Source organism: Fulmarus glacialis, unplaced genomic scaffold (genome assembly GCF_000690835.1).
Source record: "Fulmarus glacialis isolate BGI_N327 unplaced genomic scaffold, ASM69083v1 scaffold349, whole genome shotgun sequence".
Classification (NCBI taxonomy): Eukaryota; Metazoa; Chordata; class Aves; order Procellariiformes; family Procellariidae; genus Fulmarus; species Fulmarus glacialis.
In genome coordinates, this window is record NW_009234961.1 from 140,324 (window position 1) to 163,165 (window position 22,842).

General features: G+C 40.3%; 1 protein-coding gene across 1 annotated transcript; it reads right to left on the bottom strand.

Annotated features, from left to right (window-relative positions):
- Positions 1-602: 602 nt before the first annotated feature.
- On the bottom strand, positions 603-21,404 carry ATP12A (ATPase, H+/K+ transporting, nongastric, alpha polypeptide). The gene is made up of 23 exons (XM_009585794.1): positions 21,162-21,404; positions 19,012-19,158; positions 17,444-17,503; positions 16,338-16,541; positions 15,636-15,749; positions 15,344-15,478; positions 14,687-14,804; positions 13,788-14,056; positions 12,735-12,933; positions 12,139-12,248; positions 11,258-11,392; positions 10,797-10,989; positions 10,134-10,309; positions 8,941-9,077; positions 8,078-8,228; positions 5,912-6,080; positions 5,079-5,233; positions 4,330-4,453; positions 3,857-4,002; positions 3,084-3,217; positions 2,042-2,143; positions 1,302-1,393; positions 603-1,120 (listed from the first exon to the last, which is right to left on the bottom strand). The coding sequence occupies exons 1-23, from the start codon at positions 21,168-21,170 to the stop codon at positions 1,092-1,094; spliced, it is 3,108 nt and encodes a 1,035-aa protein (XP_009584089.1). The 5' UTR covers positions 21,171-21,404; the 3' UTR covers positions 603-1,091.
- Positions 21,405-22,842: the final 1,438 nt, after the last annotated feature.

The window sequence follows — 22,842 nt, forward strand, 5'->3', positions numbered from 1 at the left end:
CATAAGGGTTTGGACTTTTGGGAACAGGCAGGCGTTAGGCTGGTAAGCACTCTTATTTTTCCCCTCCCTCAGTTTTTCTCTTGGTTTTTTTCTCGTTGGTAATCCCTCTTGCTGTTTGCTGCAACAGGAGTTCTCTTTCTGCCCCTGTTTCTTCTCTAAAGCTTGACTAGACTTGTATTTAAATGTGAAATATCAACATACATTATTTATCGTTTGCTTTAAAATTGGTAAAGCCTTTGTCTAAACAAGATGTGGTACCCACTGGTTCTTGCTAAAATGACCATATTAAAGATGTGGTTTCAAATAGAATTTTAACTGTACCTATCTAATGCATACTAAGGTCTATTTTGCCATAGAGATTGTGGCATTTGGAAAGTGGGTATTGAATTTGGTATCTAGAAGTGTTGAAATTGACTGGTTGTGCCTTGGTTTTCAAGATGCATTTATCAAAACTGAACAGGTATTTGAAGTATGTTAGTCTGTTAATGGGTGCAAAAAAAGCAGGTGTGCACTACTTTCCTCTTTGACCTGGCAGAGGTTAGGTCCTTTCCTGTTCCACTCAGTTTCTCGTAGTCTTTATAGGAAAATAAGACGGAGAACCATTTTCTGGAAAAAGTTTTATTATCAAATTATTCCTGTACAGCATTTTTACCCTTGGTAAGGTAATGCAGATCTATGTATGTACTCACTTGGAATTCAATTCCACCAAAAAAAGAAAATCAGCAAACACCACCTTTAGTGCAAATTAATGCCTTAGATTATATGGATTTTCTGTCTTTTTTTCCTTTATGCATGTTTTCCTCTCAGAGTGCTCTCCAAGTTCATCTTTGAATGAGGGAAAATGGTGCTTGTTACAAAAATAGGTAGCATTTCAATTTCTAGACAAGTGTCAGCTTTACAGTACAGTGGGAGGTAATTTATCAACCTCTAAAGTCCTTATTTCTTCATGAAATTCATGAAATTTCTTCACCCCTTCATGGGGCGAACCCATGCTTGATATTGCACAGACAGGACATTAAAGCAGCAGAGGCTGTGTCAGGTGGGGAAGAAGCTCTCCACAAGGAGGAAGACGACCAGTGATAAGGACTGTTTCAATAATACATGTTCTTGTCCCACCAGCCTGCAGTAGGAGAAGGGCGGGGATCAGTTATTTTGTCCTCAGAAACCAAAAGTAATCATTAGGAACAAATGGTCCATTTTTAAGCAGTCCACCTGTCAGCAGCAGCTAAGGTAGGTGTATGAGTGAAAGGGTAGGAGAGGACACCTTATATTAAAATACTAAACTAGAAAAATCTACTTACTTCCTGGGTATCTCCTGATAAACAGCTTGCGGACTTCATCATACACCCATATTAAGATGGCAAATGGTACAGCCACAAACCAATACTGAAACCTGGGAGTGGGAGAAGAGGTTCTCATTCAGAAGCATCTAACCACTCAGCTGAATTTCTGGGGTCTCTGTCTATGCTATTTGATGTCACTAAAAGAGAATCTGGCCTTTTTGGCTTTTTTTTTCCCCTTAATTTAAGCACTGAAATGGTTAGAAATAAGATGATGTGCATGTAAGCCCCCCAAACTTAAGTAGTTACTGAATTAATTTATTCCAGATACTATTCAGAAGGAACTATTGCCTGGTGGTATTACAGTCTCTGAAGATGGCAGAAAAATTCTGACAGTGATATATTTAAAATAAAAGTTGCTTGCGTAAAATTAAGTAAAATGCTATCTAATCTCACCAAAATATTGGGGATCCTGGAAAAAATATTAAAATGTTTGTTCTACACAAGTAGGTTTCTGGATCCTCGGTAGCAAATCTAGTAGAAAAAGTAGTGGGGTTTTTTTTGTGGAAACTATGAAAATAATGCCTTTTTTGGTCAAGAAATTGTCCACCCTGTTCTTCATAATGAAGATTCTGAAATACTCATCCTTGAATTGTGCTGCATGGGCATCCTGCTCCCATTTGTCTGATTCTGGCAGAATGGTAAGTCCATGTCTGTTTATATGTGGAGGGCAAGGGAAGTACGCTAGCATCAAAACTCACCTCAGCGGTGTGAAGTTCAGGGCTGTAACATGTCCAAGACCATAGGTAAGAATCAGAGCAATTCCTATCTGGGAAAATATACCCACCCAGATGACTTTGTTCCTGCAAAAAGCAAAGAGGAAGGGTTACATGCCTCTGTCCATGCGTAAAAACCTGATGCCACAGCATAATGCAAAGACTGTGCCACTTTCAGAGTTGTGGTTGTGCTTTGGTAGCTAGCTTGAATGATCAGCATCAGATGATGAGCACTGCAGACACAGTAGCATGAGGCAAGTGGTAGACTCTGTAGCACTGTCTTACATCGCGTATGCCCGTGTCTTTCCTGGTAGCATTCCTGACCTGCCTAGATTAAAGCAACCTTTAGATAGACATGCAGCGTGCATTAGTCATGTCTTCTAGTTGCACTGTGAATGTGCACATTGTGACTCAAATGTAAATGTAAGAAGGAAATATACATAGGTGTAGGCTCTGTACCTGCAGATAAAGAAAGGAAAACAATTTGCTTTCCTATCAGAAATACTCTGACTAAATGCCAGCTTTTACGTGTGGCCTCCGACCCAATAGATACTTTTAATCCCTGGCTTCCATGGGATTGAAGGGTGCAGAGGGCAGCCAGCACTCATCTTAGGTAGTTTGACCAGCTGGTATCTCCATTTCTCAGAGGCTAAAGTTATCTCAGAGAAGTCTAAATGTGCTATCTATTGATAAATACATAAAGAACTTAAGAAAATAATCTGGAGAGGAAACTCCCTTTTTTGTAGTAAACATTTTAATGAATGGAGAGTTAGTTTTAAGCCGGTGCATTTTCAGAGAAACAGTACAATGTCTTTCTTTAAAGAAAACCCCTATCATGAAGTAGGAAACGGGGTCGGGGGAGGTGTAATAAAATTTTTGTCTGAGATTTGTTTGCTTGAAGCCAGATTTAGTCTTTGTTCAAAGACTGAATGTGAGTGGGCTAAATCACTGAGCTAACCTTCTTCTAAAATTAGTAATAGGCTAAATTATCCTCTCATATGTCACGTAAAGAATCTGGAAAACTTACCTGAAAAGACCCTGCTGGAAAATGGAATTTCTTCGTGTTTTCCTGATGATCAAATCAGCAACTTGCTGAATTGTGATGCTGACAAAAAAGGCAGTGTAACCAGTCCACTGTAGGTACATCCTCTGGTATTTAGTCTGCAAAGCGAAGGAAAAATCAAATAGTGTTACATCAGACACTCATATCTTGTGCCAGCGATTGCAAATCTTGATAGTAGGATTTCAGTTACTAAGGTGTAAATGCAGAGTTATTCCAGATTTAGATACATAATGATCAGATTTTGGCCAGTTGTTCTAGTCTGCTAGTTACTGTGGATGAGTCATGAGGCTGAAGCATGAGCTTGGTGTAAGGAGGTATTTATGTTGATTTATTAATGGCTTCTGTGTCTTGTGATTTCTGCAGAATGAGTGAGGGGGAGTGGAGAGTGAAAGGGGGAGGGAGAGTCTGCAAAGTACTTTAAAGTAGTGCTGTTCAGAAGCAGGGCTGAAAGATTATGATGGGTCTGAACATAAAGTCCAGAGAAGAAGGTACATCTCCAGAGGCTTTGAACTGGAAGAAGGCAAATTGTAGAGGAATGAATGAAAGAATGGAGTCTGAATGAAAGAGCTAGGTGGCAGGAAGCTCTAAAGGGTCTATCCTGAGGGACCGTTAGATGAAAACTATTTTTGCATTTAAATCTCTCTCTCTCCTTAATCCTTTATTTTGGAGGAGAGTATAGAATTTTTAAGAAACTGTTGAGTGAGAGACAGTGCAAGGATGTTTCAGTGCTTCTTTACCCATTCCTGTCCATATGAATCCTCAAAGTCATTAATGGCATTGTTTTCCCAGTTGACTCGCACACCAAGCAGCGTGGAAGGGAGGAAACCTTGTTCAGCATACACGGTAAAATAGGTTACAAAGGCTCCCACTGACTGCATGATACCTGCAAAATCAGAGAGGCAGAAATGAAGAAGAAGCAAAACTTAGGAGCACTTGGGAATGTGCTGGATATCAGTGTTGATCTATCTCCTATGGCGTGAAACTTGCCACAAGTCTACAGGTAGTTTTAGAGCTCTTAGTGCTCTAAGGTTCGTGACCTCTGTTGATAAAAACCTATTGTATTGTAGAATAATGAGCAACAGAAGAGAGTTAGTATGTTTGCCTAGGAAGGAATTGAGTTTCAGCTCCCCCTTTTCTAAAAAATGAATCAACTTGACTCTGTCTTGGTTTGCTGATACAAGGTAGTGTTTCAGAGAACATGCCAACCTACCAATCTGCAGATAGGAGTATACAGCGAGCTGCTCATTCACCAGCCTGTCTTTCCTTTTGTTACGAGGTCTCCTGTTCATAATATCGCTTTCAGCTTTTTCGTAGGCTAATGCAACAGAGGGAATCTATAACAGAAATAAACCATCAGAGTTTTGGTGGCAACATTTGTCTACTTCTCAGATGCTTAACAGAAAAGTTTCACTTCTCAAGTGGTTCTGTTGACATACCCTGCCTTTTCACTATACACAGAGCAAATGAAAGATGGATCCATGTAGCATTCTCTTGACATGTATAAGGGATTTGAGGGAAGGCTGAAACTCTTTCATAGGTCTGGTGATCATGTGCCAATACAAAGGGCTAGAGGATACTGAAAACATTACAGGGTCTTTCAGATCCCTTGGACTGGGCTCTGATGAGATGTCTGGTATTCATCCCCTGTAGTAACTGCAGCAATCTGTATGATCTCTTGATTGAAACACAGTTATTTTGCACACTGCTGAGTTTTGCTTGTCAGCATGGATCAGAAGTCTTTTCTTTCTGCTCCCCCTCTGCAGTTTTTTTTTTTTTTCTTCTCTTCTTCCTCTATACCTGGCTGCTTTTAATCTAGCCCTCTACTCTTTCAGTAGCTTGTTATTCAGCTGCAGGGTAAGGCAACTAAATCTTCCAGTGTTCTGCATGTCCCTTTGCACCCAACCCCTCTCACTTGTCATGGTATTTCAGCAGAAAATAACTTAAAAGACCCCAACTTACAATGTCTGTGCCCAGGTCAATGAACAGGATGGTGATAGTGCCAATTGGCATTGGAATGCTGGCAATAATGTAGATGAGAAAGGGACAGAGCTCAGCAATATTCTTAGTCAGGGTGTAGGCAATTGTTTTCTTTAGATTGTCAAAGATCAGGCGGCCTGGAGGAAAAGCAAACACTTCTGTAAAAGCTAATTGTCAACAGTGTTTTCCAGAAAAAAAATTCAATTTTTAACTAAATGTGAAGTGAAAACATTTAATGCTTATGTCTACTTTCCTCATACGTTTCCTCATGCATTTTGTTGTTTTTTTTTTTAAACTACTAACCTACTTTCCCTTAGAGCCTTCTGAAAATTCAAGCAAAAATAAAAAATCTCTTTCAATGAGAAAGATTGAGGAAAAAGTCCCATTCCACAGTACGCTGTAGTTTTAATGGAAACTACAAGCTCTTTACAGTGAAAGAAGAGTGGAGTCTGTGGAGCATGGTGAAGGTGATGTGTGAGCAAGTAATAGAGTGAAAACGTAGAGAAAACAATTTGTATCTTTGTGAGGCTCAGAACTGCATTTTGTCTGTGCTTTTATCTGGAGCTTGAACAAGCAGTGATAGCAGACTGATGCTATGTGTGAGAGAGGGGAATGATTTCCTTATTGTCCGTCATGTGTCTATAAATGGAATTAATTCCCAGTTTTTCCAAATCTCAAAATCACATTTCCAAATCCAGAAAGAATAAAGGGGTGGTGGGGTGAGCGCAGGAGGGAAGGATCAGGAGGACCCGCCAGTGCTGTGTGGCTGTCAGCAGCTTTCAGCTAAGAAAGTGGATAGCAACTTGTATTTTTACCTTCCTCCACTCCTGTGACAATAGAAGCAAAGTTATCATCCAGCAGTACCATATCAGCTGCATTTTTAGCTGCATCAGAACCAGCAATACCCATAGCGATTCCAATATCTGCTTTTTTAAGAGCTGGGGAGTCATTGACTCCATCTCCAGTCACGGCAACAACTGCTCCCTGAAACACACAAAAGGATCCAGGTGTGGGTTTTTTGAGGAGATGGTGCTGAAAAAAACAATCTGCTCTGAGCACGCTCCCTGTCTTTAAATCTCTAGAAGAAAGATGCTGATATGAAGTTCTGAATCCCTCGCACCCACATAAAACATAGCCAGTGATCAGAAAGACGCTAGGTAGGATTAATACAGCAACCTCAGACTTTTGTGTGATAGATGTCTGTATCTGAGTTTGTCATCTAGACTCCCTTCATAGTAGAGAGAAACGGGAAATTTAGGGATATGGTTTACTATATTCTAAAGATTAGCCATTTAAATTAGATGCACTTAAAATGCAATTAATCTGATCATTTCTTTGGAATATAAGAGGGCTTAAACATTTAGACGTCTGTCCTTGTCTAAGCAGACCCAGGCTCATCTCTGGCATCTGTGGGAGATTGAGCTGACACAACATGTTCTGTCCTTGTCTTTTTTTTTTTTGTGAAGTGCTTATAGAATCAGTCAGTTTTCATCATAATTGTAAATTATGTAACTGTTTGGTTAGAGACCATTCTTATCCTATCCCAACAACTTCTGGTCATTGCCAGTCTATGCTAGAATTGCCCTAGTAATCCAAAAGATGGAAAACTCTGATTATTCAGCTCAGCTTCTTTGTTATCTTCCAATGAAACCATCTACTGCAGCTAAAGGTCCTGTTCTAGTTGATGCAAAAGTTCATAGTTTGATAGCAATACAGAGTGTTCCGAGTAGGAAAAAGCCTGACAAACTGATTAATACAAATACTGAATGTCCTGTCCCTGTGGGGATTTAGCACAGTGTCACTACCTATAAATAATGCTATGTACAGAAGGGCTTATAAGCTCTAAGTACTAAACATAGCATGTAGACTGGCTGGCTTGAGCTGAGGGCGGGAGGGTGTTCCTTTTCATCCTTTAAAGAGGCAAATCTACTAGGACTGTGGGTGCCTAAGCAATGCGGAACACGTTTACACCCTGCCTGCCAAAGGCCATTCAAAAAGAAAATAAAAAAGAGATGAAATTGAAAGATTTTATGGTTTTGTGGGGTTTTTGGGTTTTTTTGGTTTTTTTTTTTTTTTTTACTGTCCTGAAAGCTGTTCAGGCTTAAACCCGAAGAGCTGATAATTCTGATTGGAAAGCTTAGCTCTGGCATAATTACAAAAATAAAATAATGTCTTGTGCCACATCTCCTTCTCTGCAAAGTTCAGGCACAGCAGTAGTGGGGCTTTCAATCTGCAGCATGTACTTGGAAGATGTCATATCTGAGGGGAGAGTCTTCTGATGACAACTTGCATCTTTTTCAGAGCTCTATACTTGGCATTTCTTTCCCTTCTGCCTGTTGTGCTGGCTGCCCTCCATGCTCCTTTACATAGTATTGCGCGTGGATGAGACAAGCTCTCTTTAAATCCTGCTTTCTGTGGGTTGTTTTACAGTCTTTGAAAGTAACATAGATAGGGCTTGGTCCTACATAAATCATGCTATGACATTTTGCGGGATTCATGCCTTATTTTGCTTCTAAACATTCCTGTGGGCGGGAAGTGCATAGGTCTAAGTGGCCACAATAGATAAGATGAGAGGATGTGGTAACATGTTGCTTTTATCTGGGTTTAAAGAATTCCTGAGGGAAGGCTCCTTCCCAAACAGTGTACAGTCTCTGCCCAGGAGGCTTTATGTGCAGCACAGCAGCAGCTTCTCAGAATTACATGCAAAAGACAGACCCTCGGTACAGCTCCAAGCTCGTTTTGTCAATAGGAGTTCGGCGTCTGTAACAGGAATTTGAGTAGCTTGGATTCTGTCCAGACAGTGTTTGTGGCAATCTGTTAGATCATGTTCTTGCACAGTGAAAAAAGTATAAACAGCGCTTAGAGAGCATTGGAAGTTGGCTTCCACCCTCTCACCTCGGGGATGATATCTGGGGAAAGCTACTGCCTCATGAATGCCCTATAGCCATATCTGTGTATAACCTTTTACGCCTCTTGCTCACCTGCCTTTGGCAGCCTTCAACTATAATCAGTTTCTGTTGGGGCGATGTCCGAGCAAAGACTATCTCTGAGTGGTTACACAAGATTTCATCCAGCTGCTGCAAGCTCATATCCTTCAGCTCCATCCCATTAACTACTGCTGCTGTAGCTTCTCTGTAAGAGCCATGGGAAAGCTGGGTAAATTTTCAAATCCAAAGGCTTAGATAAAAATAGTGCACTCATAGAATGTGTAAGGCTTGATAGTAAGGAAAGCAGCAAATTGAGTTAATTTCAGAAGCATTAGCTGTTAATCAGCAGGTGTTGAATGAAAGCCACTGTAGAAATCCAGAGTGAATTACAGTTACCTAGATACAGAGGGGACTAATTGAAGCTTCCTCCTGAGCAGACATAACAGCAGAAAATGCATTTTAAAGAGGGCTCTGAGTGGGAGGGTGGGACAGTGGAGGAGGAAGACATCTTTTCTGTAAAGAGCTTTTATCGTTCTTTTTTTTTTTTTTTTTTTTCGCATTTAATGGGTGAAAGAGGAATTTGGACTGATGGTCCTTAGGTCATGTGATTCTGAATTTTGCTTTTCATATGTTTTGTCAAGTGGGCAGTGACAGCAAAGTCCAACGTGATCTGCGAAGTATAATTTGCTGGGTTTTTTTCAAGGGCCAGTGAAGATGAGAGCCACTGACCTAGACACATAGTTACTTAGGTAGAGATGACAAGTTGGATGGACACAATGGCTGGGAATGTATCCAGAAACAGAAAAGCAAAAAGCAGCCGTGATGTAGAAATAGGCCATAAAAGCATTGTGGAGGGAGAAGGCATAGCTTTCAGAATATGAACGCATAGGTATCCCCTATAATCTGTTTGCTCTTACCGTCTATTGACTTGCTCGACAGGAATGTTGAGGCGCTTGGCAATATCTTCCACAGTCTCGCTGGTGGCTGAAATGATGCCTACGCTCTTGGCAATGGCCTTAGCCGTGATTGGATGGTCGCCAGTGACCATGATAACCTGGGGAAGGGACAAGCACTCAGCATGAGTGACAAATGAACGTGCAATGGCTGGAGTGAGATAAGGTGAAATATCTATTGTTGTAGAACAGGAAGCAGTTTAGAATCTGAACTTGGAAAGCTGTGCTATGTACATAACAATGACAGATTATCACTGTCACTTAATTAGCTCTATATTGACATCTGGTCCCTACCTTTTGTTTATTAGCGCTATTTTATCAGGCCTGTAAAGGAAGAACTTGTCACGGGCAGCAAGGTTAGAATAATGCAAAATAAAGACGCCTTTATGTAAGAATTTATATTAGGTATACTGAAAGGTGAGAGTTCGTTAGAATGTTGCATCTTAAAATGGATCCTCGTGACTGAGGTGTCCTGACAGAAAAGACACAGTTTTTTCTTGTTTTCCTTAAAGAAAAGTTGCCAGTTGCCAGATCTGCCTTCAGACCACAGAAAATTTCGTCAGGATTGGGACTTGGGATTCATCTCATCTGAGATCAGTAATTCCGGATACTGATTTTTCCTTTCTTTAGCTAGGTTGCCTCTCTGCCTAGAGCTGAAAGTTTACTTGTGGGTCCCCTGGCAGTGAAATTAGGAGAATTACTGCTTCAGGTTCAACTTGAACAGTTTTGAGATTAGTGATTCCTATGCATAGAAGTTCATAACAGGTGTAGCCCTGTGTCCTAATGCCTTCTCAAGAATTGTTTCTGTTACCTGATGCTGTTCACAAGCAAGTAATTTTAGCCAGCATGGTTCCTATATTCTAGAAATGGATCTGATGAGATAGTATCTGAGCTTTTCTAAATTTGGATTTCCAATTTTGGGGTTCTGTGCACTTCCTATAGTCTGATTCCCAACGTTAAATTAAACTGTTTTGCCTCTCGGGGCCTTCAAGTAGTTTCTTTAAGTTACAATTGTAGAATGGTATTAACGAACATTTAGATTTTTGGTGGTTGTTGCTAGAAAGATACTTAATGACAATGTGGTGGAAGATCTTAAAAGTTGTATTATCATGAGTCTTTCTGTAGAATCACTGTATTTTTCATTGTAAAATCCCTACCTTGATCCCAGCACTGCGGCATTTTGAGACAGCATCTGGCACTGTGGAACGAGGTGGGTCAATCATAGATAAGAGCCCAACAAAGCACAGGTTGGAGGTTGGGAAGTTCATGGAATCTGTGTCAAATGGGTAGGTGTCTGGAAACTCGTTTTCAGGCAGGTACAAATGACAGAAACCTGAAAAGAAACTTAAGTTGATGTAATGTACAGGAAATAGTGGGAGAAAGAAGGGAGCTTGCTATATAGCATCAGGCTTTGCTCTTGTCCGTAGAATTCCAGTGCATTTAACCATTAGATTTTCATGGAGAATTTTTTAACCTGTTATTGTAACCTTCACATCAAAGTTCATGTAGACTCAGTGTTTCACATGGCAAAGCTAGTGATACTGCCAGCAGAGAAGAGTCTTGTCTTTTGTGGATTACTTACGGGTTTTTTTGACTGCGCAATGTGGCAGATCAACATCAGTATGGAGCAGTAAGAGCATCCCTGCCACAGAGAGTCTATAGCACATCAGTGTGGTTTTAACACTCTGCTTAGGAGCTGTGCACTTTCCTTTTTTCCCTCCGCTGCAAGAGGAATGAAGTCCAGACACACTGGATTGTACCAAGATTTAAAACCCCATTTTACACCGCAGTTCTCTGATAGTCCCTCTGGTTGGACTCACCCAGCACTCTCTCTCCCATGCCCCCCAGCTCCATGTATGCTGTTTGGAAAGCTTCTGCCTTTTCACTGTCCAGTGGTTCCTCTTTGCCGTTGATCATGATGGTGCTACATCTCTCTAAAATCCTCTCTGGGGCACCTTTCATCACCAGCAGAAAGCGTTTGTCGTTGGGATCATCAGTCTCATGAATGGAAAGCTGTGTACCGCAAATATGAAATGATTTGAAAGAGCATACTTGATCCTCATTTGTTTCTAGTTTTGATCGCTTTGCATGGAAATAATGTTTCTTCTTGTCCATGACAATATAATGCATTCCGTCAAATGGAATGAACTACATTTATTATAGCTTAGATTTCCTCTGTCACTGAATTACCCCATTAAGACTTCGAGGTCACAAGTAGTTGCATTAGACCCAGTGATAGAAACGGTTTAAATCTGGCATAACTTCCACAAATGAAACACACCTGGAATTTGTTGGTAGAGTTGAAAGGAATTTCAGCCACTTTCTTGTTTCGCGCTCTAATATTCATGACGTCACCCAAAATGACTTCTGCAAATTTTAGCAGAGCTGTTTCGGAGGCATCACCTACCACAACTCTCTGTATGCACAAAAGAAGAAACAGTTTATAGCACGTATACTTCTGCACTTCCATCAGGAGAGCTTGCGTGCTTCTATAACATGTTGTATGCTTAAGCAGCAATGAAGCTACGTTGCTACATCCAGGTTCTCCTGTAAAATTATTACAGTAAAAATTTGGGACATCTGGTTTGCACTTGCTGCTCGAACTAAGGTACAGCAAAGAGATTAAATTAGTGCTTGATTCTGCAAAAGCGCAAGATTTGTGATCACTTTCATGTTTGTGTGGAAGCTTTGTAATGCAGTTCTGGGGTAGCAGCAGGCATGTATGGGTGAGCTGACTGATGGACAAAATCAAGTGACTTTGAGGAAAGCATTGATGGAGGAAACAGTAGAAATCGGGGATTTGATCTGGTGGTCTATCACCAGAATTTTCTACCTTCAGAAGTCATGTGTAAAGACATTAATTAAGGCATGTTTACCTTTTCTATCTTGCTATATTAAATTAATAGTGTAGCAATTACTAGCATAGAAATTCTTTCTACCTGAATTGTCTTTTTCTTTATGGGGACAGTTGCTCTTGGCTTTGTGGGTTTTTTTCCCCGACTTAAACTTTTTGCGCGTCTATAGCAGTAATGCTACTATAAATAGTAACTTAGAAGATAGCTGTGGTAAAATGAAGGGGAGATTACTAAAGCCAAACAGAACAACTTATATGTATTGTTCTTTCAGAGGAAGAGAAATAAGCTGATATGAAGTAGGCAGTACCTTCATTATTGGGAGATTCTCCTGTCCTGGTCTGAATTCTGCCCGGTTGCAGAGGGTTACAATTTTTGATAATGCTGTCCATGACGGAGAACTTTGATCAAAAGGCTGGGCTGAGAGGAAGGAAAATAAATATTGCATCCCTTAGCATATTACGTGATGGAAGTAGAAGGTGAAGTTTGAAACAACAGGACTGAATTATTTGCAGAAGAAAATTGCTCTTTTGAGAGGTTCTGTTACAGAAAAACAATTTGACACAAACCGTTACATCTGTCAGTTAGCAGTTCTGGCTTATATGATATTTCTCTGTTTATTTCCCTACTAAGTTTCCTGTCGGCAAAAGGATCTGGGTTAGAACCTCCTCCAGACTTACTTTCTGTGAGTGGAGTTCAAATATTAATTCTGTTTTTCACATCTCTACATGGCTAAGAAGGGACTTTCCTGATGCACATGACACTTCTATGTGCAAGGAAAACATGTCTGGTTTAGCTACCAAAAGATACTCTCATTGACATCAGTTTGACAGCCGGTAAGTGTGAAACACCACAGGTTTGATCCAAGTAGTTGCCCCTTCCCAGATCCCCCATTGCCCTATTTACTTGTTTGATCTTCACTGGTGTCAGCTGAGTAGATCTGATTATCAAACCAGAGGTGAGCAACAGTCATTCTGTTTTGTGTGAGGGTCCCTGTCTTGTCGGAACAGATGATGGAGGTAGAACCGAGTGTTTCTACAGCTTCCAAGTTCTTCACCAAACAGTTCTTCTTCGCCATCCGCTTGGCTGTCAGAGACAGACTCACCTGGCAGAAGTAAAGAAGTTCAGCTCACTGTTAGTGAGGTACAGTTACAGAATGATGCAATGACGTTACATACGTCTGCTAGGGTTTTTGTGTTTATTTTTTTTAAGAAGAGAACATTTTAAAAAATTTATCTTTTGGTTGACTGCAGTGCATTTTTTTTCTTTTTTAATAGCATTATTAAGGTCAGAGGTTTGGCTGTAACTAGCACAAGTACATTTGCTGCTGAGAGGAAGCTGCTTTCCTGCTGATAGAAGCTGCTTTCCTGGTGATAGAAATAAGAATGTCATATATGTTAAGAGGCTGTTTTAGATGGAAGAACCTACAATGCAGGGGGCTCCTAATCACCAACTTAATGAATCCTGAAATGATTCTCTTTGTTACTGCAGTACTGCTGGTTGTTTGTTGTTGGTATACTTTAGGGCTAACAGTGCTTAGCAGGTGTGCTGCTTCACAGCCAGGGATTTTAGTGATGCTTTATATGTGTCAGTAAGTGGAATTTTCATGCGCCTTTTAGGGTACAATATCCTCATTTCCAAATAGGAACAGGTTGTGGGGAAATGAGTCACATCATTCTACTGGTTAGCAATTGAGGGAGAACAGTACTTGAAGAACCTTATTTCAAACTGGATTGTTGTGCTGAAGCTTTTAAGATTAATGGCTCAGTTATGCCAGAATTCCCAAATGAAATGCTTGTCCTTTCAGTTTCATGGAAAAAACTCAACTCATCCAAATCACTTAATAGATAACCTGTTTTTCACTGGTTACTGTTGCACTGTAATGAACTTACGAGTGACGAATTGTGGTAGTGACTGAAGAACTACAGTGGCAACCAGTGAATTCAAACATAGACTCACCGTTACCGTGGCTAGCAGTCCCTCTGGCACGTTTGCCACAATGATGCCAATGAGAAAGATGATGGAGTCCAGAATCTTGTACCGCATAGAAACAGATATAATGAAGAAGAGAACACCAATGGAAATGGCCACTCCTGCCACCAGGTAGACGAAATGTTCTATCTCAATAGCAATGGGTGTTTTCTCATTTCCTACTCCCGATGCAAGAGAGGCAATCCGCCCGATGATAGTGCGATCCCCAGTGTTGATTACAATGCCAGTAGCAGTGCCTGCAAAGAAATAAAAGACTGTCAGCTCCAGGAGAGACTAATCCTGTCTTCTGTACCCAGTACTGATTGACAAAGACCCTTCTCAGCCTTCATGTGACTGAGAGATCACCCCAGAATTACATTCTTCCCGTTGGAAATCTTATAGCTCTGAAGAGAAAAACGTAAGCTATTTTCATTAATTAGAGTCTTTTTTGGTTGCATTGCAGTAGGAATGTAGTGTTATCCTGGGCACTGTACAGTCTCATAGCAGATAGTCTGTTAGGTATGACACACATACCTTTTAGCCCTGAGACTAGGAACAACACCTTTATGTGTGCAGAGCCCTTACACAGAAGCATTCACAAGTACTTAGAGGCATCTGCAACTTGACATTCCTAAAGATAGTGATGGAAAGAAACCGTAATTAGTTGATTGTTGCACCCATAACCAGGCTAGGTGTTAAATGTCTCACTGGTTGATATTAAGTATGACCAGCCCAGCACTTAAGGTGCTTGGGACAATAGTTTCACGTGAGCAGCTAAACCTTTCTGGAATTCCTTGAAGCAGAATTGTTTAAAATGAGTTAGCAGTATTATGTAGCACCCTGTACAGGTGCCATTTCTGGAGGCCCTTCTCTCTGCCTGTACACACCTTCCACACAGGTGGTGGAGTAGAATGCAATGTTCCTGGTCTCCAAGGGGTTCTCGTGGGTGAAGTCACAGGAACGAGACTGTGGTTCTGATTCCCCTGTGAGTGAAGAATTGTCCACCTTTAATGAAACGGAGACATGCCCATATTAAAGTTAGTAATATGCAGTTATGTCTAGCCCAGAAGGTAAGGTGGCAGCACATTTAATAACCAGCAACCAGGGCCATTATCTCTTGGTGCCTTTTCTCTGAGGGAGTTGCTCTTGTCACTGAGAGAATCTATTCCTGTGGGAATTCAGTTCAGTCAATGTTGTGTGTCTGTCAGTGGGATTTTCAGTAGCAGCCTGAAAGAAAACATGGTTTGAAGATCTGCCTTCAGGTCTGTGGGAACTCGTAATACTGTATTGGTATTTCTGCCCCTGTCCTAGCAAAGATCATTGCTAAAACATGGTGTGGACCTAATGGCTTCTTCTAATGTTCAGGGAGTGGAGATGGTAGTCCTAGATGAGCTGAGCATCGCAGTATAGCTTCTGCACTCTATGATTATGTCTAATTAAAGCGTTAATAACTCATATGGGGTGCGCAGAAATTCTTTATATGTAATAGAAGTCTCTAAACCATGTTTTTCCTTTTTCCCCATGCTCTACAAAGTACTGTTTACCTTACAACCCTGAGTAAAGATCAGCCGAATGTCCGCTGGGATCCTATCTCCGCCCTTTATTTCCACGATGTCTCCAACCACCAGCTGGTCTGCTGGCAGTTCCTTCTTTTCTGCATCTCGGATGACAAGAGCTTGCTTAAAGACAGAAGTGTGACAAAAATTAGCATTGTACCATCCTCTAAACCTCCTACCAAGAGGTAAATTCAGGTTGGGCTTATTGTGCTTTTGTCATTTTGAGGTGCATTATTAGAATGAACTTTTATCTCAAATGAAATGCCTTGGTTATTCTCACCTGTGGAATCATTTTACTGAAGCTGGCCATGATGTTTGTGCTTTTAGCTTCTTGATAGTAAGCGAAGATACCAGTGAGGATGACAACCAGTGCCAGGACTACTCCAAGGTAGAGCTAATAAATAAAAAACATAATCTAGTTAATTTAAGACAAGTGTTCAGCAATTCCTCTGCTAGAATAAATCAGAGTTCTATATTGTTTCAGGAGACTCTTAAAATGAAGTATTGGTCAGGTTAAAAGACAGTTTAAGAAAAGAACTTTCAAGTTTTGCCCTGCTAATGATCAAGTAAAGCTTTTTGAGTATGAAAAGGGCTTTTAATAGCAAGTTTCCCACCTCTCTAAAAGCCTTCTCTAAACTAAACCTGACACAAACCCCAACAAATTATATTCCTAGCAGAGTGTAACTCATAAGGGAACCGGAGTCAAAGACTCCAGAGTACTTTGTGGACTTCAGTATTGCTCTTATGAGTACTCAAGTATTACGATTATGAGTAGTGGTTATAAAACCTTTGAATAGGCACTCTTAGACAGAAGCGGTATGTCAGGTATTTGAGCATTTATCAGAAATGTTTGGTAGCAGAGGGAGGGTCCTGAAAGAATAAAAGGCCTCCTTGTAGTTACTGAATAACTGTAAAGTAATATTTAAATTACTTAGATTGTTAAAGGGTCAAATACTCACTTTCTGGTTATTCAAATACTTACATTGTCAAAGGGTGATTCAGCTCCCTGAGCAAGCTGAATGCCAAATGAAATCCAGGAGAAGACAGCTCCTATCCATAAAAGGATGGAAAACCCTCCCACCATCTGCTTGAGGAACTTAACAATTTCAGGAGTGGCTTTGGGAGGAGTGAGTGAGTTGGGACCATCCCGAGCCAAAATCTCTGCTGCTCTTGCACTAGAGAGACCCTGCAAAAGTAAATGACATGTTTAAAATGAAGTCACAGAAAACAGATTTTTGTCTCAACTCAGAACAAAATTTGCATGCAGTTTTTTTCTTAAATGTTGTTTGTGTCACAGATCAGCTGCAGTAGCCTGCATCTTTGATTTCCAAACTTTCCAATTTCAGGGTGGCTACTGTTAGTTATCTGCTATGAAGAAATAGATTATTTCTTTACTGGAGCATTGAATCTTGGGCTGTGTCCATTAGGAGTTTTTATTCTGTCGGTTATCTGTCAAGTATACCTGTACTAACTGTTTGGAGAGCTGGGGAAAAACAGACATCGGTTCTTTTGCTGCTGTTTCTGCATTTCCACCAAGTTGTTTGTAGTTCATGGGTTCCTTGAAATTTTTGTCTGTATTCTGGCCAGGTTGCAATGCTTTGGTGTTCAAATGTTAGGTGTCAAAGGGACTCAGGTGTATAGTTTCTCAAATCTAGTGTTTCCTTCAAGGTAAAATAATTTCCAGTGCACTCTCTTGCTATAGATTGTTACAGACGCTGCCAGTGAAAAATAAATTGTAGTGAAATTGAAATATCAGATAAAAACTTCAGAAAAGCTGAGGTCCTGGTGCAAACTTTGAGGTCACGTTTTGTGCAGGGATTTTGATTTCAAAATCATAGATCAGACTTCTTCAGACTTGAGAGAAACTCCAGTCTAAATCCAGGTCAGTGCTGCACGTTGACTTGCTGGTTTAGGCTTTATTGGGAGTTAGTGCATCATACTCGTGCATGCATGCATCCACACATACATCTATGTACGAGTCTGTTGATCTGAAAGTTCTCCTACTGCTTCTAGGAAGCTTTGGGTAATTCAAAAGCAAAGTAAGGCAACTGATTCAGGCAGTTTCTTAATGATGCCCTATGGACTTACTTTATCGATGCTTGTACCATACTTTTCCTCCAGTTCTGAAGTGCTGAGTTTGTGGTCATCCTGGATTCCAAAAGAAAGAGAAAATAATAGTGAGCAGAATGTCAGCCTTTTGAAATTTTTATTTCAGGATCTGGAGAATGTTCAGACAGCCTGGATCTGGGACCATGGATCCAGTTGCTAGTGTGACATCCCACTTTCATGAATAGACAATATGCAATTTGTATATTGATAAGCAAAATATCTTCTGCCGGAAAATGGTATTTTCTTTTGATTTTGAGAGTACTTTTGTAAATAGCTCCCTCCTCCAGCAAATCTGTCACAAGAACAGAATGGTGTTTTCATGTTAATACTGCTTGCCAAAGGTCTGTGCTTCTTTTAGATAAATAGTTCCTTTCTACATGCTACAGGACTCAAGCATTCAGTACCATAGGCAATATGTTGATAGGAGAAAGGGTGTGGTCTCAGAATATGTGTGACAACAATCTTTGCACTTGATTGACAAGGTAGGGTATGTGAAATTATTCGCCACAGTCTTGTGGAAAGAAGCAGCAGGTTCTAACCACAGCTAAAAAGGGGGTGTGGGACAGGGAAATCTCAAAGCTCTTCTCCTTTCCCTGCAGTGATACCTCTGTGGTATCATTGACCTAATTATATCTTGTGCCGAACAAACTGAGATTTAGAAGCCAAGAATTTGAGAGATCTCACAATTGTTTTTACAGAGTGATTCATTGGTACTTGGATGAGTCAATTAACTTGTCTGTGCTTTTGTTTCTCTTTAGAAACATGAGAGTAATGATACATCCCCTGGTGGCAAAGATAAGATACATTGAGAATTATTTAGCTAGTACTGGGTAGATCTTGGAAACGTGATGGGTAAAATGATGGCCCATTTTGGGGTTTCCTTACCTTTGAAATACCATCTAGCCCATAAATAGCCTCTCCTTTGAGTTGCTCTCAAAGCAATTCAGAAAAGAGGTCAGTATAATTACCTTCATTTTTCAGATTGGGAAACTGAAACGTATAGAGAGGAAGCAACTTTTCCAAGATCAGCCAGCAGGTCAGTAGCAAGCCAGAAGCAAAATACAGGTTTCTTGAGCTTAGTGCTCTGTCCTTGAAGTGCGGTGCGTTTAGTTTGGGGAAAAAAACCTGTGCTTAAAGCTGAGGCATGCTTTTAGATCTACTAGAAATCTCTGGAGCAAAATGTTGTGCTTTTACCTTTCCCTCTGTTTCCTGCTTGACTGTGCACGTGGCAGTTCAGAGGAAATACTGATTGCAGTTATTCCATCTGGGGAATAACTCCTCTTTGGGGAGATAATGTTCTGTACCATTGATGGCTTAATTAAGCCAGAATCATTCTTTCATTATAGGAATTAATCCTGCACAACCTTTTTCTGGCACACTTCAGGAGCATGAGGAAGCGAATCCTTCCCTGTGTTAGGGTTTTCAGTGCAGCAGGTCTTCTGTTAAAATGATAGTGCATTGGCATTTCACTCCCCTTCACTGGACTTCATTCAGACAGTGGGTAGAGGCTGTTCTACCAAGTGTAATGGGAGCTTAGCAACACTCACCAGGTCCAGTTCTTTCTTAAGCTCTTCTGCCTTCTTTTTTTTCTTGTTGCCTTTCAAGTCTTTGTACTTCTCCCCTTCATCTCCAATATCTGTTTTTTCTAGATCTTTTGTCCCATAGATCTCAACCGAGTAAACATCAGACTTTTTCTGTAAAAGAAATAAGGTTTTGGCATTGTTGTGAACATCTGCTGGGACTTGAAGGAAGCAGTAAAAAAATACCACAAACAAGTCAAACTCTGACAAATCTACTTTTTTTTAGACAAGCTACAGATTGCTACTGTCTCTTTCTCCTGGTAACTTAGAGTGCTAGTTCCTGTCTTATCCTGAGATCTCTCCAGCTGAGATCTCTCCAGTTACAGTAATCATGGTCAGGTCTTCAGCAGATGTAAATTACAGTGATTCCTTTAGAGATGTGCAACACTTTTAGTAGTTTATGGTCTAACACAAAGCGTAGGAATACTACCCAGGATCTCAGCATTGCTGGTGAAAACTATTAAGTCATAAATCAGCTCCAAGAAGAGATCAGTGTAAAAGCAAAAGATTTTTGAAAGGAAGGGGGGTGGGGGGAATATTCATTGAGAACTTGCCTGTTCCTGGAGCTTTTTAGATACATGACTTCAAGATTTACTTTTCTTTTTTAATTAAAATTAACATTTACACATTTATATTTACACATTTACACTCAATCACGTAGCAAGAAAATGGAGGCAAACACCATGCTGGTAGCCAAGGAGAAGCAAGTCTTTCTTTTCACGTAGAGCTCAGAACTGATGGGGAGTTAGCAAACTCTTCACACATTTTTGCCAATCTAGTATCAGGTACAGGAAACTGTTAACCTAGGGAAGCTGCTAAACCTCTGACAATGTTTTGCTTTTATTGATAACTCAGGGGTTGTGCTGTTTCCTAACTTTAAGTTAATACGGTAGTCTGAAGGGCAAACTTCCTGTGTTGCTAATTTACCAGGTTATAATCATAACCATAACGTTCCAGATCCTAATTATCTTGTAAACTACATGCCATGCCTTGGAAGAACTATTGGTTGACCCCATTTCAGAGGCTTCCTTACAGATTAACCATCAGACCTTCATAAGAGTCATACTGGATCTTATCTGATGGTGTGCTTTACTAGTGGGACAGATGAGCTTGTAGACTGCTGCTGCTGTTGTCTGTCTAATGAGTACATACGCACTCTGCAGGGCATTTGTCAATGTTTGGACTCCTGCAGAGGTAATATTGCAGATGAGTTGAGAGTAGACATCTTAATTACATACAGACTAAACCAGAGAGCTCAAGTAATGGAAACAACAAGAAAAAAAAAAAAAAGGAGTGGGACATCTTATTACTTAATACTATTCTGAACTCAAAAGTGGCATCTTATCCTCAGATGCCCTTTAATTAGAGGAATATTGAAGTCTTGACGTTGTATCCTGAGGAAGCGAAAAGCTAAGAACTGGTGAGTAGTTTGGGGAGTTAAAAGTATGGAATCCTTTTCCTAAAGCACTTGAATTTGCTTGGTGATACATATCCCAGATAAAGGATGTCTGTTATAAGAAGTTCTATTTTTTATACCTTGCTGAAGATTCACAATCTGGTTTATCTATTGGGATTTTTCCTTCACCTTCTTCCTTCTCCTCCTCCTCTCTTTAACTATCCCACACAAAAATCTGTTCAGCTTTTCAAATCCCCATAAAGTAGAGAGACCAGGAGAGAGAGAAAACAGCTATCTATTGTGAGAACTTAGCAGATGGAGGAGAATAATAAAGAAAATTAATGAAGATAGCAAAATCTATTGATCACTTCTATGCATAATCTATGTTTAACTTTTAAGCTGCAAATTTTCATAAAATCTCAGATTTTGGCATTTGCAAAAGGGATAGTGTTCGTGAAACTATTGATTATGAAACTAGCCAGTCCTAGAATTCTTCCCTATCCAATCTGATCTCTTTACTGTTTAGGATTAGAGTTGCATACCAGTCTACAGTGAAAATTTTAGTCATTACACTGGATGCCCAACAGTGCCTAGTATTAGCTCCGTTTCTCACTTAGCTTGTATTTATAGTATAGATATGTATATTAAAACTTAAATTAATGCTTGTTCTTGAGAAGAAACACATATGCAGTAGCAGCAATTCTGTGAACAGTGTACTCACCTTTACCATCTTGGTGAGTTTATTTCTTTCCTGATGGAATGAAACAGCCAAGCTAAAGTCTCTGGATGAAAAGCAAAAGCCCAACTGGAGAGTGAAGTGGCTCAGAGCAGTTTTGGCTATTGGAGTGCAAAAGCTCACAGAGGTTGTAGTTCCCTCTCGGCTGGCAAGCAGACATTAGCTGGAATCCTGCTTGCACTTTGGCATCCTTCAGGCAGGACGAGTTCGTTGTCCAAAGCCTGTGGAGGAAGAGCACTGTTTGCTAGTGCTTTATAAATCAGCATCTTGTGCTGCCACTCCACCCCTCCCCTTCCAGGTCCAGCCCATCTTCTGTTTCACCTGTAGTAGGTGGAAAAATACCACAGTAATGGGCATGTGGGTTTCAGGTCAGATAGTTTCTAATTATTCCTTTGTAGTGTTTGCTCACAACTAGGGAACAGGTGTATTATTCATCTTGCTAGAAGCAAAGAGTTTCCTTCGGAGACTTTCCAGCACTGGACTCCCCTTACGATTTCCAGCTGTCGTGACAACATACGGTGGGGTAAAGGAAGAAGTCTGTGCACGTTTTGTCTTGCTTGTTTACATGATGTTCTGTTTGCCTGCCTAGGGTCCCTAAAAGTCAGATCCCTGCCCTGTTTAGGTACTAACAGGGATTTAGTGGAGTGGTGCTCCTTCAAGCCTCTTAGCTTGGACTTCACTTTTAATTCTTGTATTGCATTTGTTGTGGTTTTAACCTTCATGCTTAGCTGAAAAAAGCACTTCCCAGTGCATTTTCAGCAAGGGCACTTACCTGAACGGCTTATTTAAATTGTTTGTCTTGTACCAATTACCAGCTTCCATACAGGAGTGATAATGAGATTTATGACACTTTTGATACCTGGCATATCTCATCACTTACAAGTAAGTTAACTACTTCTTCACCTCTGAAATTTAACTGAGAAAAACTAAGTCAAATACGGTGAAAGATTTTCTATACTTCAACGTTATTTGGGGGAAGACTGTCTTTGATCTGTCTGACAGAACTGGTCTCACTGAACAACATAGCATTTCAGCAGTTGGTCTTTTATGTTATATAATTAATGACCTTCAAATTGCATCATTTGAGATTCTGTGAGGTACCACAGTCACTAGCAGATGACTCAAATTGTGGTAAGAGATACAACATGTTAATCGAGATAACTAATGTTGACTGTTTCAAGCCATATGTATAAGCTGTTAGTGTAGGGAGGACAACCAAGAAACATCCTTTACTACTTCAACAGGAGCATGAATGAACTCTATTTCCAGTGACTCAAGAGTCATACCTCCTTAAACATTGCTTATTTTCCACTTCTCAGTTTATGTGTGTTTGTCTTTTTCCATGGCATTCTCTAATCTTAGAATGTTATGCAAGATACAGAGAAGTGTATCTGGAAAGGTTTCACGTTCAGTTTCTGCTGGCTGTTGTATTGAGAACTGGATTGCATCCTGGGGCTTGAATAGAGAACCTTTTCATATGTATATAAGTATTGGAGATTTCACAATATGTGCCATACGCAAGAGCAGTAATACATTGACTGTATCCAGTGAATCTGCATGTGTCATGTCTTACCCATTACTGAGATTGTCCTCTCTATTGCTGGAAAAGATACTAGAGCAAGAAGATCAAGAGGTACAGTGAGCATATTTGACGTCAAACTATACT